The sequence below is a fragment of the Anguilla anguilla genome, chromosome 2 (genome assembly GCF_013347855.1).
Source record: "Anguilla anguilla isolate fAngAng1 chromosome 2, fAngAng1.pri, whole genome shotgun sequence".
NCBI classification, from domain to species: domain Eukaryota; kingdom Metazoa; phylum Chordata; class Actinopteri; order Anguilliformes; family Anguillidae; genus Anguilla; species Anguilla anguilla.
In genome coordinates this window covers 56,179,215-56,198,759 of record NC_049202.1, presented here as the reverse complement: position 1 = coordinate 56,198,759, position 19,545 = coordinate 56,179,215, and the positions used below count along the sequence as shown (strand labels likewise).

Sequence of the window (19,545 nt, the reverse complement as noted above, 5' to 3'; positions counted from 1 at the left end):
AACGGCGATGCCGGGACTGATGTTGAATCCAGATGTTTGAGTCGCGTACAGACTGCTACGAAGGGGTGAACAATGGCTGCCAGAGGCAGCGGCCCCCTCCTGCTGGGCGTCACTTTAAAAGGAGAGAACACCGAGCAGCGCAGGAGCCAAAGGGCCGTGTTTGGAGTACAAGCCCACAGCCTCCGCCTCCAGGTTAGAGCCGGGTCAGGAACCTCCACGCCCCCCCCACCCAATAAACTGGCCTGAGGCCCGGCCGGTGGATTACATAAGCAGAGCCTCGCTCGCTGGAGTGCGGTACAAGAGCAGCTGTGTTCAACAGATCCACCGAATCACCAGGAGACTCGCCAGCCTCACACGTCATTCTCAAGCAGGCTAAAGCGCCGGAAAGTTCTCCCGCAGCCTCACCTTCAGCCTCCCAAATTCACAGGCCAGGTCCAGCGGCGTCTTCTTGGCCTTGTTGATCAGGCACGGGTTCGACTGGTGCTGCAGCAGCATTTCAGACTGGAGAATATAGAGATCATCATCAATGCACACATACACAAGCATACACACATCCATATGCGCACACACACACACACACACACAGCATTGTGAACAAAGGACTGTATTGTAAGAACATGCTGTGTGAAAATGTATATGTAAGTGTGTGCGTGTGCGTGTGTGTATGAGTGTGCATACATTTGTGTGTGTGTGGATGTGCGTACTTATGAGTGAGTGTGTGTGTATGGGTGAGTGGGGGGGGGAGGGGTTACGGAGTACCATGTGTAAAATAAGTTAAAGAATATGGAGAATTAGGCAGCAGCTGTGTGTCATTATGTGATGAAGCGTACATGTGAGAACAGAGCAGGATTGCAGTGCAGAGGAATACTCCACATGCTGGGAACTCCAAGCAGTCCAAATATCCCTGCATTGTTCAGCCAAATCCCTAAAACAAGTTTAAATTCTCCAGTCTGACTGAGAGTATTCAGCACATTGTTGGGAAACAAACGGCCTGGTATTCCAGTCACGGCTCACAAAGGAGCCTAATCCACACGCAGGTGTCTTTCACCTGGAGCGCACAGCACGGGATCTTAGGCCCGCAGTCTTTCTGTCTGCAGGGCACTGAAACCGCCGTTCCCAAACCCCCCTCGCTCCCGGGCCGAGACTCTGCAATTACAGGATAGAACAGCGCGGGGGCCGTGTCATTCTAAACATCTGGCTGCCGGTGCAAAGCCAGCAGGTCTGAGCGTGGCCAAGCCCCTAATCTCCCTCACTGGAGCGCCCCAAACCCCCCTCAACCCCCCCATTTCTGCCCTGTCCAACTGCACGCACTTCAAGCGCCCTGCGCTCCCACAGGGGTTCTGGAGGAGCGAGGCAGCGAGAGCACAGCCAGGACCGTAAACGCATGTGCGTGCGTGCGTCTGACAGCGGGGCGATGGGGCTTTACGGAGTTCAGACCAAAGCCTTCTTCACCCCAACAGATCGCATCCTAATCCCCACGTGCGTCTGAAAACAGGACTCCAACCCAAACCCGGGCTGCGCTGGCCAGGTCTGGGAGACGGGCATATCCCTGTGGTGCCCGTGTGGTAATCCTGCGTCTCCATCATTATCATTATCAGCAGACTAGATGTTGCTGCCACAGTGCTGTGTTCCTCCCAGAGTTCCCCAGCCTTGAGCAGCACCCTCCTCACTTCTTAAATAAATGCGGTTTGGGTTTGCTGGATGGTTTCTTTTGCCCTCTGCCACTGTGATCTCCTCTGAGCAACAGACCTGTTTGTGCAGACTCTTGTGAGATGTGTATGCAGTGCACAGGCCAGCACAGCTGGGCTTTCATAAACAAGGTCTGGATGTTCAGCAGCGTCGGGCTCAGGCAGAGCGCATTATTCAGAGGTCTAATAATTCGGTCAGGGCAGTGCTGGCGGGGCTACTGTCACAATCTTTCAAGAGTTTCAGCACGGCGGCGTAAGATTTACAGCTGTAAATGAGGGCCTGTGGAACCTGCGGTTCTTCTATCCACAGCGATCCATCAGCAGCCCAACGTGAGTCCTCCTCCATCCAGGGCCATAACTGAGAGCTACAGCCCAACTTTCATCCACAACGGCGTAAAGCCAAGTAGAGTTACTCAGTCCCACTGCTGCACTAGCCTCCAGTCCACCTTCTGTGAAGCAGCCCGGTCTCCATTAGGGATTAACACAAAGTGAAATCCGGTAAAAATGTGTGGCAGGGAACTAAGGGCGAGCAGACAGCAGACATCAGGTAGGACGCTGATGAGCGTGACCCTGGAACATGTGAGGAGCGGAGGAGCGGAGGAGCGGTATGCTTCCCACAGCCGGGCTCCCAGGGCGGAACGAACGGCTCACAGAGCGGCCGGCTCAACCGCCACCTCTCCACGCGGCTGTTTCCAATCAATCCCGCCGGATCGGGGGACTCAGAGAACAGACCAGCCAGCGTGGGAAGGGCACGCAGGGCACATGTGTACAGCACTATAAGCATAAGAGTCCTATAAGCATGGAACACATGTTCAGAGAGGACCTTACAGGGAAGCTAGCGGGCTACAGTGTGTGTGCTAGGTGGGAGAGTGTGTATGTGTGCGTGTGTTGTGTTTGTGTGTGCGTGTGCGTGTGCGTATGTGTACGTGTACGTGTACGTGTGCGTGTTGTGTGTGTGTGTGCGTGTGCGTATATGTGTGCGTGTGTTGTGTGTGTGTGTGCATGTGTTGTGTGTGTGTGCGTGTGTGCGTGCGTGTACGTGTGTGTGTGTGTGCGTGTACGTGTGTGTATGTGTGTGTGCGTGTGTGTGCGTGTACGTGTGTGTGTGTATGTGTGTGTGTGTGTGTATGTGCGTGTGTGCGTGTGCGTGCGTGTGTTGTGTGTGTGCGTGTGTTGTGTGTGTGTGTGTGTGTGTGTGTGCGTGCGTGTTGTGTGTGTGTGTGTGCGTATGTGCGTATGTGTGCGTGTGCATGTTGTGTGTGTGTTTCATGTAGGACAGGCAGGTGGGCGGTGTGTACTCACCACATCGTAGTGCCCGTACTGCGCGGCCAGGTGCAGGGGGATCTGTCCGTCGTGTGAGCAGCCGTTGACGGACGCCCCGGCGCGCAGCAGCATCAGCACCGAGTCGGCTTTGCCCTGCCAGGCTGCGTAGTGCAGCGGGCGCATTCCTGCGGGGGGCAGCAGAGAGCACTGTCACGAGCAGGCAGACTCAGCTCTGCCAGCACACTCAACACTCCTGCGGCGCTGTTTGTGCTGGGCCAGGTGGCTTTTCACCCCGAACAGAAAAACATTTACCTAAAGCGAGCGTGCATCAGCAGCTCTGGCCCAAAGCCTCCTGTAAACACCAGTGTGAACGCGGGGTTTAGCGTAATGACTGGCAATCTGCTCGGTGTGATCATAAGCCTGCGCCGGCGAAAAACATTCCCTCCTTAAAGTAATGCAAGCAGATGCAAAAATGTGTAAGCCGTAAGTAAAACTGCCGTCTCTGGTAGCATTGGTTCTGCCTACACTTCTGCACTAAGGCTTTGAGGCCTCAGTGCAACTGTGCAATGATCCTTTTTGCATGGTGCAAACAGGAGGCAAATGTGGAAGCACATTCCCCGTCCGACAGGCTCCTTTCTAGCCTGTGGCACCCGCGCACGCCTCTCATCTCTGAGCCAGCCCGGGTGAAGTCATCACCGTCGCCATGGAGCAGTCAAAAAGCGCGCGCGACACAGAAGGTGGAGGAATCAACTCTGAACCATTTTGCCGCTAAAGGGGGGGCGGGGGCTCGTGCCGTGCCGGGAGGCCGGCCAATCGTCTCTCACCATTGCTGTCCTTGATGTCCACGGTGGCCTGGGCCTCCAGCAGCAGAGAGATGAGGTCCGTGGTGCCCGTGAGCGCAGCATGGTGCAGTGCTGAAAACCTGAGGAAGAGGAGGAGAGAGGAGTGAGGGACTGAGTCTCCAGAGCCAACAGCAACACGACCAGCAGGGTTTACCTCCAGAGTGGGAAATATGGCCCATTTACCAGCTCACTGCAGATGGCTCAACCAGAAACTAACTGTGACAGCGATGGGAATGCAGGGTTTCCCCCAGGAACACATTCAGCAGAGGGGGAAGTGCCTCAGAGAGTGCGCTGCAGCGGCATGGCGTGGTGAGCCGTGGTATTCACATGCTACATCTACACCAGACCCGGCGTAAACAGGACAACACCATGGCAAGTTTTTAAAAATCGCACACATTCATTGAACATTATATGAGCTACATAAGATAACTACATGGAGATTGGAGTCTGAAGCGTTATTGATTTTTGCAGAGGTGGTCATGAATTCAGCGCAGTGTCTGAGCTAGTGGTACCTGGGGGAATCCACGGAATGAAAAAAGCCCTGCGATTTTTAAATGCGCTTTTAAACGCGCGTTTTGTGGGTCAGCCGTGGGGAGCTGTGTTCCATACAGAACGCCGCTGATTACCTGGGACCCGCGAGGCGCGGCGAGCTAAAGAGCTAACGGCAGGGGAGCCGCCCCGGTCAGCAGCGGGCAGGAGGACCCCCGCCCCCCCCCCCCGGTCAGGAGCTGTTTATTTAGTCACGTCGGGAGACACAGAAGGTCTGCCGAGGGCCAAATTAAAAAGCATAAATTGCGGGGCGGAATTTGCTCAACCAAAGGGAAGAACGGCCCAAAGAGGTCTCTCAGCAGACTGCCCGACTCAACAAGGCCGCTGAGTTACAGCCCTGCCTCGCTCGCGCGCATAAAGAGGCTCAGCACATAAATCTGCTCAGAGAGCCTCCCACAGCTCGGCCTGAACACGGGCCACTAGCCCAAAAACACCGCTCCCTCCGCGTCAGCAGGGGCGGTACCTGTCATTCAGAACGACTCGCGTAACAAACAAATGACAAGATGGGGAAATGAAAGGAACAAATCAGCGCTCCAGAATTTGAATTGATGTTTACAGTGAGTGGTCTGACTTAAGCTGGTGGCGTTTCTGCGGGGGTGTGGTGCAGGCCAGGGCTCGGGAGGTGGGAGAGGTGTGAGTGCGTTCAGCACGCCGTGTTCCTCCAGCCTCAGAGCGCAGGGTTCAGGTGAGGTCTGCTCTCCGCCTGCAGTCTGAGGGACAGCGGCGCGCAAACTTTCTGACGTCCGCCCGCGCGGCGGCACGAAAACGCGCTCTGGAGCGAGTCGATTACTTTCTCATTTCTGCTCGGCGTCTTGGAGCTTAGGGAGACTTCCTCTTCCACTGCAGCGTACACGGGCGTGCGAAGCCTGAGAGAGCGCAGCTAATGACCGAGCTCTAATCCCAGAGCAAGTCCTCCGCCTCGCTGATAAAAATAATCTGGAATAAAAAGTGCACTACGGCAAGGCTTCCCATCCTTTGGCAGCATGTCAGCTGAGACGCCACTCTCTTGTCTGACGAGGTTCAGTCGGCAGTTGTGTAACTGTATGAAGCATTTAAGGCTGCAGGATTTCATGGAGCTGAGAGGGGGGGGATGAGGCGTGCGAGTCAACGCGCTGATCCAGTGGGCGCTGCACTGCTACGCTGTAACTGGCGGGCCACAGGAGAGCAGCGTGCAGCACACCCAGGAGGCTTCACCTTCATCCCTGCCGCCTCAGATCAAAGCAGCCGTGACCACGCTCGCCGGAAAAACACCTGCGGCGCCATGACGACGTGTCAGGCAGCTGGCGGAAGTTTTCAAACGCGTCTCTCACACACGGAGGAGGAGGAAAAAAAGGACACAAGGAAAGAGCAGGGAAGGCTTTTATGTGCTCGGGCTTAAGCCATGGGTAAACAGCCACACATATCGTCAGCACCAGTAAGAGTCAGAATACAGCACATCCAACCGTTCATCCAGAGACAGAGAGACAGACCGACTACAGTCTCTCTCTCATACACAGAGAATAATGATTTGTGTGAATTAGAAGTACTATTCCTGCTCTCTGCACCTCAGTCAGAGGCAGGCACGGCTGACAGCTCCGCTGCACTGCCTCCACGTTCGCTCGCTCTCTCGCCCTCCCTCGCTCACAAGCCCTCACACGCACCGTGCTGAGTGACTGTTGACTCAGGGTGACTGCTGACTGTTTGCTCACCTCCCTCTGCCCTTCCACAGACTCTCAACACACATATCACATTGCAGGGCAAGAGCCCCAGTGCATGCACACACATGCAGAGGATGGTGAGATACACCGTCAAAAACGCACACACACACACACGTACGTACACACACACACACAATTTGGGTTGTTTTTAGGGGACAGAGCAGAGAGGAAGTGAACCTTTCGACTGGGTGGTGATGCCATGTTGGCTGAGGGCCCCTGACTATGAGCAGGGCTGCCCTGCAGTAGAGATCAGGTAAAGGAAGCCAGATCCCACCCGCAGCCTTAGAGACTCCATACCTGGCGCATTCGCCGAGGAGAAGAGCCAGCGGGGCTTCGGCTGTGGGACGGGGGCACGTAAGCGGGGAGGTGAGAGGCTCAGGGGACACAGCTGCCCCCTGTCCTGCCCCGGCTTTGGCGAGGCGGGACCCGTGCGTCGTGGGCCCATGAAAGAGCTCAGTGTTCCGTCTCCGTGGGGTCGGGCTCTCGAGGGGCACCACAAACTGCCCCGCCCAACCGCTACACGTCCCAGCGTGAGGGCCGAGGGGCAGCGTCTCTCTACTCAACCCCGCCCCCCCCAGCCCCACCCCACCCCCCCCCATTCCCCCTCTCCGCTCCCCGCGGCCATCAGCACACTCCAGCGGGAAGGCAAGAGGGAAGAGTGACAGGCACCGCGCACCTGGGAGACAAAGCATTCCTGCCCCATTGTACAGAACCCCTCCGAACGCTCTTCTCTCACCGCCTGCCACTCACATCTCCCATCTCCCGCAAGCACACATCAGAGTGCTTTTTCTCCCCAACAAACACGTACTGTAACAGAACAGGGATGACTTCATCCCACACCTTAATCTAAGATCAGCTTTAGACAGGCCACTCCCCCCCAAGGAGCATGCCATCACCTGACCTGTTCAATCCTGGCAAAATACCTCTTCGGCTCTGTAATGAAGTCATTAACACTGCGCTCTGATGGGTTTCAATGCACAGAGGAAAAATACACAGAGCAAATGGAAAGAACCACACACTGTTGCTTCAAACATATCTTGAATAGAAAAAGTTCACAAACACAAAAGAACAAAGGAGAGAGTATCTGTAAAGACAAGAAGCAACAGTGGATCTAACCAGGGCTGAAATGACCTCAGAATATCAATGTCTCCATACAGACACAGGTAGGAAACTCTACAGGAACACAAACAGGGTCCCACTGCTCCCAAGTGAAATTTAGCACAGCCAGCGCTGCACGTTTGATGTGTGCAATCGGCCTCTGTCGCAGTTTCATAAACGCTCCAAACACATGGTTTTGATCTTTTGTGTTCGCTGCCTGGGAGGAGCTCTTTCTCGGGACAATAAAAAAACAACACGAGAGGGCAGATAAATTTGGCTTGTGCTGTTGACGGCTTCATGCTGAAAAACATGACGGCTTTACACAAGAACAACATGTTCATTCTAGCCAGGAGGACTGCAAGCGACCCCCCTCACACTCGCCGGAGTGAATATATTCAATTGGCCTTAGCTTCCTGTTCCTGAGAAACGCATCTGTAGATGCAAATAATGGCTTTGGTGGCAAGCCGGCATGCTGGTATTTTTATCACAACAGAGCAAACAAAGCTGAAATATTGACCTTTGAAACACTGATGCAACTGTGACGCACATAAATCGTTCTTTGGTTGTATGCCCAACCGCTGTAAAGATGTTGTTTAAAAAGAAAAATATTACTGAGAGTGCTTGTAAATCTGTTATACCTGTCAGCTTTAGCCATGAAAAACAGATTTACTTCATAAGCATCTCTGTAGAATATTTGGTTTCAAGGCACTCCTGCGGTAAATCAGTGTCACTGCTAATAACAGCTTCCTTCCCGATGGCACAGTGGACAGTGTTTGTGCCCAGAGTGTGTGGTATGCATCGCCCGGGGCTGATTTCCAGAAAAGAAAACCCGCCTCGTGTTCAGATCGCTGATTAACGTCAGGGTTTAATCAACCTCTGAGACCCAGTCCTTCTCTTGAGATGCCGGGGATGTTTTGATGAAGGCGGCACAGAGGGGCCCTCTGTGGACCCTGCACAATGGGCAGGGCTCTGTCCCATCTCCCACGCACTGAGGTCTCCATTCACGCCCGGCCATTCCAGCGCCCTTTTCCATGGAAACGTACCCCCGCACCCATCCAAACAAGTATGACGTTCTTTTCGGTGGTCCGCTGGGACCGAAATGCCGTTCCAGTGAAATGATGCTGAAAACGTTTCTAAACAAGCCCGGCGGGGACCTCAAAGGGATGTGGGAAGTGACACTGCGATGGGGGGACTCTGCAGCCCCACTCCCAGAGGAGCGTTCAGCAAGGCAGGGGACGGTGAGGACATCAGTGTCAGGGAAGTGCTCAACTAGACGCTGGAGGAGAACTGTAAAAAGGCAATACATTTACAGACACAAACACACACTCGCGCACACACGCACACACACCAAAAAGTGTAGTAAAATGGGTAAGGAACAGGGCTTGTAACCTAAAGCCTGCAGGTTTGATTCCTGAATAGGACACTGCCATTTTACTGTTGAGTAAGGTACTTAACCTGCATTGCTTCAGTATATATCCAGCTGTATAAATGGATGCAATGTAGACACTATGTGATACTGTTGTGTAAGTCCCTCTGGATAAGAGTGTCTGCTAAATGCCAGTAATATATTGTAATGTAACACACACACACACACACAGACAGACACAGACACAGACACAGACACAGACACAGACACAGACACTACCGCACAGAAGTGGGCAGAATGCCCCTCTGACAGTGATGAGGCCTGACAGGTGAGTGGCACACCTCACAAAGCTCTGCGGCGATGCAGACCTGGGCAGCTCCTGTCTGATACACGCTTCATCACTGATGAATCAACGTGCTCTTTCCCCCGGCATTCGCTCCGACACTCCCTGCCTGCATGTTCTCACCTGAAGCTAACAGCGTTCCACAGAAACATTTCACCACTGTGCATATTTACCAGCACAGTCACCCTCCCTCGCATGTACCCCAATGTACAGGCGAGTAATGCTTCATCCAATAATGACATAAATCAACACGCAGCTTAAGTACAGCACAGTGTCTAGGCTCATTCAAGCAGTCAGATGGACAGTGAACAAAAAAACAGAAAGATAACAGAGACAGGTTTGGGTTGCGTCTGTACTGGTATGGGCACGGTTCGGACCGGGTTCACTTACACCCTTAGAAATCAAGGCTGGTGTCAATTGTTACTTGAGGGTACCGAATGACTCGGTCAATGTTAGAGCATGTCTTTCCTGCAGAGAGGAGTGTCTTTCAAGATGACAATGCCTCCATACACTGAGCATGACTAGTCTCCCAATGGTCTGAGGAGCATGACACAGACATGACAGGGATTCCCAGTCACCAGAGCAGAGTCCATTCGAGCATTTAGGTAATTTCGTCAAATTACGCCTGACACTCTTTCATCAGCTGTGCTTGCGTTGACTGACTTTCTTGTGGAAGATTTGTTTTTCATAAGTTTTTTTTTTTTTTTCGTAATTCTCAGCAGAGCGAGGGTTGTGGCTTCACAAAATTGTATGATGAATCTTTCAGGGGAGCCCCTCCTTCTAGTTGTCCGAGCACAAATCTACTTTGTCCATGTTTTCAATTGTCTGTAGATTACTTCATCTGTGTGAACACACGAAAGCCAATATAATAACATACATCCCACTGAGTTCCCTAGCAGGGTCTTATATAAGCATGTGCATGGATTGTTTGAGCCTGTACATGGGTATACATGTGGTTTTATTGGTGTGTGTGTGTATGCATTTATTCACACGTATGAGTGCATTTATGCATGTGTGTGTGTTTGTGTGTGTGTTAATCTGTGAGTTCGCCTTTATTATTATGGGTGTGTTTCTGTGTGTGGGCATGCATTTATTAGCATAATTAATACGTGCGAATGTTTTTGTGTTTTTGTGTGTGTGTGTGTGTGTGTGTGTGTGCGTGTGCGTGCTTGTGTGTACGTGTGTGTGGGCGTGTGTGTGGTACTGCTTTCTTGGTAAAGGGGAGAGCAGTGTGGTTCCAGTGCCAGCAGCAGCGATGAATAATAAAAGCCCTTCCCTTCCCTGCGACTTCATCTCCCTGAGGAAGCCGTTGAAGGCACCATGCGCTGTACATGAAAGCACAAAAAGCACATGCTAATGCCCAGGCCAAACATCATCAAGCTGCGCTTTCAGCTTTTTCCATTCTTTTATTTCCTTGGCGAGCCAAAACACCCCGATTGTGCTGCAGTCCCCAGGGTAAGTTTTTGACTGCTTTGTAGACACTCGTATCTGATCAGTTCTGGTCCGCCCCTCCTGACCCAGCGTTGAACTTTACTTCTGTTCACAGACACAATACATGTAAACACAACAAAAACAATCGTTTCATTCAGTCAAAACATCTGTGTTTGATGTATAAAACCCAAAGTTCTTTCACTGAGCAGGCTTCAGTCTGCTTCAAAGCTTTGATCCTTACCTGACTATTTGTCTCGGTTAATGAATGCCTTCAGTTTTTTGTCCTGAAGGGCTCACATCTCATTAAAGAATATAAAATAGATGATTTTTTAAAGATATGCAAAAGAAATTTGGTATCCACTGTAAAATGCACTCAACCAAGCAAGCTACGAAAAGAAAGCCAGAAGAAACGTGTTATGAGTTTTGAAAAGTTTTCTGAGAACGCTTAGGACATGTTTGAGACCGGAGCCGTATACATCTCTCAACATAATACAAGAGGAAAAGCATAACAACTCCAAAAGAAAAGAGATACTACTGATTTGTTAATGAGAAAATAAGTCCTCACTTGCACCATCGGATGTGATAGCGGGGAGGTTTGCAGTAATGCCACTGGGACTATGGAGTGAAAACACAAACCGGTACTTTCTGCAATGGCACTTCCGTTTCGCCTGCAGACATAATTAACAGCAAGCTCATGGTGATCTATTTACCAGGGCATTCTCTTAGCCAAATCCCCTCAGCTCCACAGCAAACAATCCCAGCACATACTGAAATGCTGTGCTTCTACAAAGAGAATAAAATGACAAGAAATAGGCTATGTCAGTCGGGTTTAACAACCGCAGAGTGAATGAGAAGGCTGATGCTGCTCCAATCTGAGTGTGCATATATGTGTGGTGTGAGTGCATGCATGCATGCATGCACGTCTGTGTGTCCCTGTGTGTGTGTTCACCCTTACCTACAGCACATATCCAATTTGGTACTGAGAAAATTTCAGTTTGATTAATCTTTTATTCCTCAAAATGTATGTTCCGCTCCACAGTAAATAAAGTCAAGCGAGAGGTAAAACCACCGGTAGGAAGAGTGGTGGGCACAGGTCTGCTTCCCTCCGGAATGCCGGGGGAGGCTTTGCCTTCGTTTCTCATGGTATAGAAAGACGGGTGGCACACTGCACTTTCACAGTAGGAAAAGGAGCCGTTGGTGTAACTCTCTGCAGGCATGCGACCGCACCGTCTGCGCTGCGCTGCGCACGGCAGGACATAAGAGCACCGGAGAGGACAGGAACGGCAGGGCAGGGGCCACGGCGTACCTACATCAGCCAAGCCAAGGACCCCTCCAAGCACTGCCTTCATCTGCAAGTAAGTACCTACAAACCTGTCCAACAAAAAAAGGCTATCCAGAGCCCTGGATATAGCCATCCAGCACCAAAGGAACATTATGGATATGAAAGAAATAGAATATGGACATGAAATGATTGTCAATAAGCAATACAGTGGGAGGCCAAAGACATATACTCATCTTCACAAGCCTTATATGAGGCACTGGCAGTCACTCACCCATCTGAATCTTGATAGTTGACATTCAGTCTCTTCGTTGAGCCCAGTAACTCTGAAAAGACACAGGACAAGATAAACAGTTAGGGTCTGATATTTTCCACAGATTTATGAGAGCAAACCTTTGTCAGGTAGAGGAACTGTCCCATAAGGACCAAAAAGACTCTTCTTCCAACAGCAGAAATGAACCAATTATTACAGTCAGTGAGAAGTATGGATGGCCCACTCTCTGGGAAACAGTTCTCCTGCAATCAAGTGAAGTCAGTCAGAAACCTGAAACAATTACTTTTTTTCTTAAATGCAGAGAAAAATAACAATGTCCATTATTAGGGTAAACATGTCTCTCTCAGGTAACCTGGACGCGTCCCATAGAGCCACGATGGTGCCAGGCAACCCCAGCTCCTCTGTATCACAGGCCAGAGACAGAGTGGTGTTTACAATCTGTCGCAACAGGCTGTTCATTCCATTTCATTCTGAAGAATGTGTCCTGGGTGTGCAAGCTCTGAAAAGGTTAAGACAGCCAGACCCCTTCACCCTTCCCCCCTGCAGAAGAGGGGAAGAAAAAACTTAATTACCCTCATCCCAGGCCCATACCAACAGCTCTGACAACCGTGTATGTTTGCGATGCAAACCAAATTAGGAGCAATGCCCTTGAATAACAACTCTTTCATATTTACCAAGAGGAGGGATCCTCAGCTGTCCTGTCTTTTTAGACTCTCGTCTCTGATTAAGGTAAATTCTAACAAATTGTCCCTTTAAGACCATTCAGAGTGGCATGAATACCAGGTTTAGTGTTCCGCACAATGACTGCACAGAAAACAAGTCACTCAGCAATTAAGCCCTCTACTCCTCTCACTGTTATGCACAACCACAACACAATTGGAACAATAAAATGTGCATGTGTACTCGGACCATCTTTGCAACTACAGTTTTGTCACAGTGTGGTTGATAACTTGTTTTGAAGTTTAAGAGTCCATTTAAGAGTCCATGTTTGTCATACTGCTGGAAGTCACAGGGAAGGCTCCTGGTTGGGATGTGTATGAATAGCTTCCCATTAGGAAGGCAGCTGTAGAAATGTGAGAGGGAATACTAGAGAGTGCATTAAACATACCCCAACTAAAGAGCAGTACTAAAAACTCCAAGGCTTTGAAACGGGCCTTTCAAACCAAGATATGATTTCAACTCTGAAGGGTTTTGGCAGAAATTGAACACCAACAGCCCCGATGAAATGATTTAACTGAACGTCTTGTTGATTTGCGAAGGTAGTACAAGGGTCAGTGTTTTTCCAGACCAGGACAAACAGTCCTGCGGCTAGATGAAAGTTTGGTTTTCCCACAAGCCTTGTGGTTGTCTGGTCTCCCTCCCACCCGGCACTAGCATCCAACCACAGAGACACTGAGACGGCCCCCCTCTCAGCCATAAATCTTCGCTCCCTGAATCAGAGGGCAGTTCATTAACCCCTTGACCTGGGGTCAACCTTCCCAGCCAGGTCAGAGGACATTAAAGGGTTGACTGGGGCGCAAAGGGGGGAGGCATTTGGAGTGGGCAACATTTGCCATTGTTCTCCTGCAATTACGGACCCAATCCATCAGAGCCCCATGGCTTTAATTAAAGACAATATTGTCGCTGGGCCCTGCAGGGTCTCCACACAACACTCCTGTGAAATATCAGCTTACAGAGGGACAGACTTCCTCGCCTTCCTCAGACCTAATCGGCGATCTCAGCGGCTCTCCACACAGCCGCGGCTGCTCCCTCCCACCCCTCCGCAGCTCGTGATGTGACTGGGAGTACGTTTCCACCCGCTCCCCCGAACCGAAACTTAATCTGAGCTGCGGCGGGGGCGTGCTGAATAATCTCATTGTGTTGTGATAGTCAGCAGTGGAAGGCACTTCATCCCGTTTCTGACAGGGCCGTGTCATCAGGCTGATAGAGCGGCTCGCAGCCCGGATCGGCTCGTCTGCCTCGCTATGCGCTCGCCGGACACGGCCCTTTCATGTGGCCGCCGCGCAGTCGGCCATGAGCGCAGCACGGCCTCACAAAATGAGAGCGGGCGCAGACCCTGTTCTTGGCCATTTTCAACAATGAAGTCCGTTAAAAAAAATTTTTTCTAAGATATTTTGCACTGTCCTGCAGTCATTTCATTGGACTATTTGTATGTTTTTCAAGCTGTTCAAAGGTAAAATCGTCAGTTTCAATCTCTTTACGCCATTACTTGCTCCTGTCAAAGGTTACTGAAGCCAGAAGACTGTCCAAAGGACCCAGCATAGTATAGACCTGGGAGAACCATTCATACGCACCCTTATGAAATATGAAATAAGACATAAGACAATTTAAAAGTGTCCTTCAGCTGAAAGCATTAAGCAAACAAAGCACTTCCTCTCTGTACAATGAATACGCACTTTGATGTAGTGTGCTACACCAGATTTTGGTTTTCAATTTCCCACAAGGAGCACTGCGCAACCTTGTTGCCCCTTTGAAGATAAACTGAATGAAGTCACTGAGAAGTGATTTGTACCAAACATTCCCTGCCTCAGAGTTGCAAGCCTTTTTAAAAGGACATCAAAAGACTGCTACAAATAACAAACCAGCTGCAATTACATGATAACCAATAGAGGGATGAAAGAAATGGCAGGTTCCGGTCAGAACAGACTTCAATTTCAGGTTCGGATTGAGAAACATTTAGGCTCAGCCATCAGATTTTTCACTTAAGGAGGAGCAGATTAAAAATGCTTTAAAAAGAGCTTACTGAAGTGCAGCAGATCAGAGGAATGACACACCCCTCAGTCACCTAGACGTTCTGCTCATACTACTGTACCCACATACTGCCTGGAGCAATGGGAGGTCTGCTCTGCAGCGCTACACAGGAACAACTTCAGACAAGCAGAAGCAGTAAACCAGCCTATCAATAAATCTGTTCAGCCAGTGACTGATCTCCACAGCTTACTACCCTACCACTCCACTAGCATGAGTTCTAGTAAGTCATTTGGACACTTTTATGCCAAGCATATTCATTTTCGCTGAACAAACTTTGGCTGGGTTCAATGAGACCGCCTGGTAGGGTCTAGAGCTTTCACAAGTACTGCCATACTCTCCTCCCCCAGGGGAAAAAACAGGGTCCCCACGCATTCAATCACTGTGGCACGCAGCATTTTAGAAGATAATATAGAGTCAGTTTACACTCCTTTGGCAATCAGCAACAATGAATAAACACAAACGATACAGCTCTGGTATTAGACTCACTCATTACTCATCAGGCGCTACAATCCTGCTCAAAGTGCATCTTATCTCAAGCTTAATTAATCATGGGACTTCACACAATGAGGCAATCCGGCATTCCCATTTCCAGAGCTGTTTGCGCGGCTGTGGTAACACTTTGGCTTCCCTTTCCAGAACAATGCCCTGGCCAGGACAAACACAGATTGGAAAGATGAATTACATAAAATGCTCAGAAAATTCCTTCTGCCTAGACAAGCTCAAAGGGTAGCGGTTTGGTTTCGAAAAATATTCTTAAAGAAGTTCAAACTCATATAATTAAGGGTGTGTTGAAATCGCTGCCGGAAAATACAACAAAACAGTCACCTAAACTCTCCAGAATAGTTTTACTTGACAATTTCAACATTAAAAGCAGGTTGTTCCAACTTGTGATTTTCCTGTTCCTGAAGTCTCAATGTTAATGCATGGTGAGAAGCTGAGTGTAAACCCATCACCATCACTGTGAGCACTCACCGGGCCGCACGCACAGTGCCACCTGCCCCATCCCCTCTCTTTCACCGGGCAGTCGCTGCTCTCCCCCCCGCTTCAGACATCCACCAAGCAGCTCAACCGCAGGGCCAGGGCCTCTCCATGACTTCCCAGCGGCTCCGGCACCCTTCTCCTGTCTAACTTCTCACTCCAACTGCCTCAGCTGCCTCCCCACATATATACTGACAAATGCCCAAAAATCTGCAAACGCCTGAAATAGCTGGCGTCCAACGCACCGGACAATGCCCGCAATCAGTCCCCTCCAACACAGCCCTCAGCCTCGACTGCACAGCGAAGATAACGGCACTTCTGTTCTTCTCATAACCTTCCTAACCTCTCACCTCTTTCCAAGGCTCAGTTTCCTAAACCTCTTCCTAAAAGAGGGGACTACAGCAATTCTACACGTTATGAAATCCAGAGAGGGAAAACAGGAGTCATGTTGAATGGAAGGAAAACTTTCTGTAAAAATAATGATTTTCTATCCTTCTGCACTCATTATTTCCCCCCAGCGTTTCCTCCAACCAGGCGGCCTGTTTATTCTCACCCATTTTCCAACGGCAAAGTCTGGAGTGTTTCTCATATCTTGTTTTAGGTCTTTCCTCCCCCGTCTTGCTGCGGCTTTTTTACAGTAAGATTTATGGAATAGAAAATAGAAGACGGTCATTAAAAGCCGCAGCTCCCTAAGCATGCAACACGATTATCAGATGCAAGTCCATAAACCTTCTTTGATGGCCCTCAGAGCCACCTCTGCTGTCAGCTTGTACCCTCTGACCCTACATATTATAACTGTGATCATAACTGCAAATTACCCATGCAAATTAAACATGATGTCACAAGCTTTTCACAAATATCACCTGCAGAGCTGTGAAGCCAGTCAGGCCTTGTGTCATGCCATGCACCATAGGCACACAGGTAGAGTGCAATACTGGAAGGATAAACCACTATTGCTCCACTTTGCCAAAACTAGGCCCAGGTACAATTATAGTTTTACCACTGCATTTTACATTAAAATGAATGAGCACCAACCCTGACCTTGTAATCTGTTTTGGGTGGACAAGCAAAAATATGACACTATTCTACGAAGAATAGTTAGAAACATGTACCCTTGATCTCAAGCAATATTTACTTTACACTTACAGACCGGGTAGATGTAGATTTATAATTTGCACCTAGCTAATAAATTAGAGCTACGAATCAATGGCTGTCCTTATACTAGCTACTTACACTAGTTACAGTAGCTAGCCAGCAACACAAGAATTTGAAGTGCCCAATGTTTTTGTTCTTCTGCTAAGGTGTCTGCAGCAGTGTCATTCCTTCACTGAATATGAGTGTCAGGCCACATGATCCAGCTCTAGTACTACAATGAAAAAGTAAGTGAGTCAGTCTATTCTGGCAGATCTAACTGGGTTCTGGCAGGGCTATAGACTCATAATGTGAATGCAGCTCATAGCTCTGTTGCTCAGTCTGTTCATTTTCAGATGTAATTCTATAGCCTACCAACAACAATGCAATTAGCCTATGTCTCTACAACAGAAGTTGCTGTGAATCTACCACCCAGGCTCCCATACTACAGTGCAAAGAACATTTGCAGACAACATAGAATTTTATAATATCCAAGTCTTTAAAAATTCTATACACTTATGTGCCTCTTGGTGCCATAAGGACGATAAACTAATCAGATTTAAAGATGGAGATAAATAAGCCTGTTTCTTGTCGAGGCACAAAAGAACAGAAAGAAGGCACGTGCTGTGACCGTTTTCCCTCCCCCATTTCTCATTTCACAGCATGGGTAGCTGAAGAATAAATGACACGCATACGAAATGGCTGCTGTAATAAAACTCGGTCTCCGCATGTTTACAAGGAATGATCAAAAGCACTGAAAAATATGGGTGAAAAACTAGGCTACGTGAAATGTGTATTTAATTATCAGCTACTAACAATTCAGTTTCTGTTAAGAAATAACAGATCAGCCTATTAGTTATAAAGACCTCTTGACTATTAAAGCTGGTAATGCAAAAGCTATGCTTGTAAAACAATACATGGACAAGAAAAATGTGATGATGGTCCTTCAGGGGTATTAACAGTCTTTTTTCAATGGGAACATATGGAGAAAATTGTGCAGTGTCCAAGTGCTAATTGTGCCATATGAAAGCTCTGAATCCAATGATTATGCTGCGAGGAGTCATAACGTCTGATGAAGTGTGAAAGGTGCTATAACTTCCAGACAAGAAAGTCATGAGCATATACGGTATAACCAAGGTTTCCATTCATCCCATCTGGGCAACTAGGGAGGTATAATCTGCAGAGAAAAAAAGACACTGAAACTAAAAACAGTGTTGCCGGATGGACACCACTGGAATTCAGGACCTATTCAAACTCTAAGACGTAATCCTCCCTATATCCCAGTTTACGGCCTCTCTCGCCCTGCATAGCCCATCCCCCGCTTCCCTGCTAACTCCACTGAGCAGAACAGAATCCCATTTAGCCCAGGCCTGGAATAATAAAGAGGCAGATTATCCACTCCACTACGTGTTCTCCAGCATTCGGAGGGCAGGCGGAGGAAATCTCAAGAAGAGCCCAGAGACAACCGCCATGTCTGCAGTCAGACACTGGGCACAGGAAGTGCACATCAGCTAAAGGGGCCAACGTCTCCATTTGATCAGAAAACAGAAACTTTCTCCCTACAAACTCCTGTATGTGGCCATTCCATTTATATAGACACTGACTGCATCTCCACTTCTCTTTTAACTTTTTCCCCCAAATGAATTAATAATCCAGATAATATAACAAATATTCACATCATCTAAAAGCTAGCAGTCTATAATGATGCCTGTCAGTGCCATATTTTTGGCATGAAACATAATTATGTTGTAGCCTAACCCAGTGATATTCTGATGAGTTACAGCAACACTGAAAAGAGCCTATGGCGACTATGTGACTGTAATAATGAAAGGTACAGGCAACCTGCTGTGTTACAACAGGTACTCCATGCTAAAAACAAATTACCAAAATGTTATAAAAAATAAGGCACCACTAATAGGACTCTCACTCGGGGTTTTGTATTTAGCAGAAGCTAAAGATTCGAAACACATCAGTTGACTCTGTTATAAGGAAACATTTACTTTTACATGGCTCATATTTCCTCCCATCTAGATTCTGTCTTGCCTCCTTTGAAGCAAGTGGCTGTTATGGCAAATCCCTGCAGTTTTCTTCAGTACATACCCAGTGGTGACATGGCTAAGATTTAATGGTTGACAGCAGAGCTGGCAGTTGTTTTCTCCGGCACTGACAGGTAAAAGTGGAGAGCTGCACCTGTCCAAATATATCAGAGGAAGTGTGCGACTCTGCATCGGAGGCTAATGACTCCATGGTTTACATCATTCACTTCCTGCCGAAACATCTGCTCCGCTCACTTACATCTGAGCACCGGTGTAATTCCACACCATCTCCTCTCTGTGTCCTTTTTTCTTATATTGTTTCTTAAAGCAAAATGTGTGGCTGCATGTATACCCCCCATAGTTCTGACACTGACAGAATATATATTTTCTTGTTTGCTTCAATGCACTTGCTGGGGTTGTTTTCTGAATCTGTTGTGAAAGAGCAAATAAACGGTTTCAGATTGGGCTAGAAACCTCATATTTTTCAGGTCAGATATCTGAACAGCCGGTTTCTCATGAGACACAGGCATATATATTTCACAGCCTTCTCAAAGGGGACATTACTGAATTTGTCTGCGGCGTGAGTTGAATGCGATGCAGCAATGCAGAGTGCAGAGAGTGAGTGGATTACTCGTGACAAAGTAAGAAAAGTAATAGAAAAAAACAGCCTTACAGACAGGCGAAACAAATGAACTGCGCAGCGTTGAGCCAGGAGCACAGCACCGCTCTCGCACACAAACTGAAAGGCGCTTTTTTTGCCTTGAGGGGCCAAGTACAAATCAAAACCATACCACAATCCATGACTTGGCGACAGTGTTC

The 19,545-nt window shown here is 48.8% G+C and overlaps 1 protein-coding gene across 4 annotated transcripts in view; it reads right to left on the bottom strand.

Annotated features, from left to right (window-relative positions):
- Positions 1-19,545, bottom strand: part of LOC118216420 (caskin-2-like) — a 65,439-nt gene that overhangs the window by 24,008 nt on the left and 21,886 nt on the right. For 3 of the 4 annotated variants that reach the window (XM_035397563.1, XM_035397572.1, XM_035397589.1), the window contains exons 3-6: positions 11,831-11,882; positions 3,776-3,873; positions 2,991-3,136; positions 406-501 (exon numbers count right to left, since the gene is read on the bottom strand). In XM_035397563.1, coding sequence (XP_035253454.1) covers positions 406-501; positions 2,991-3,136; positions 3,776-3,873; positions 11,831-11,882 — 392 coding nt within the window. Of the gene's footprint in view, positions 1-405; positions 502-2,990; positions 3,137-3,775; positions 3,874-11,830; positions 11,883-15,553; positions 15,819-19,545 lie in introns of those variants that run through there. The other variant, XM_035397581.1, reaches the window with a different exon arrangement.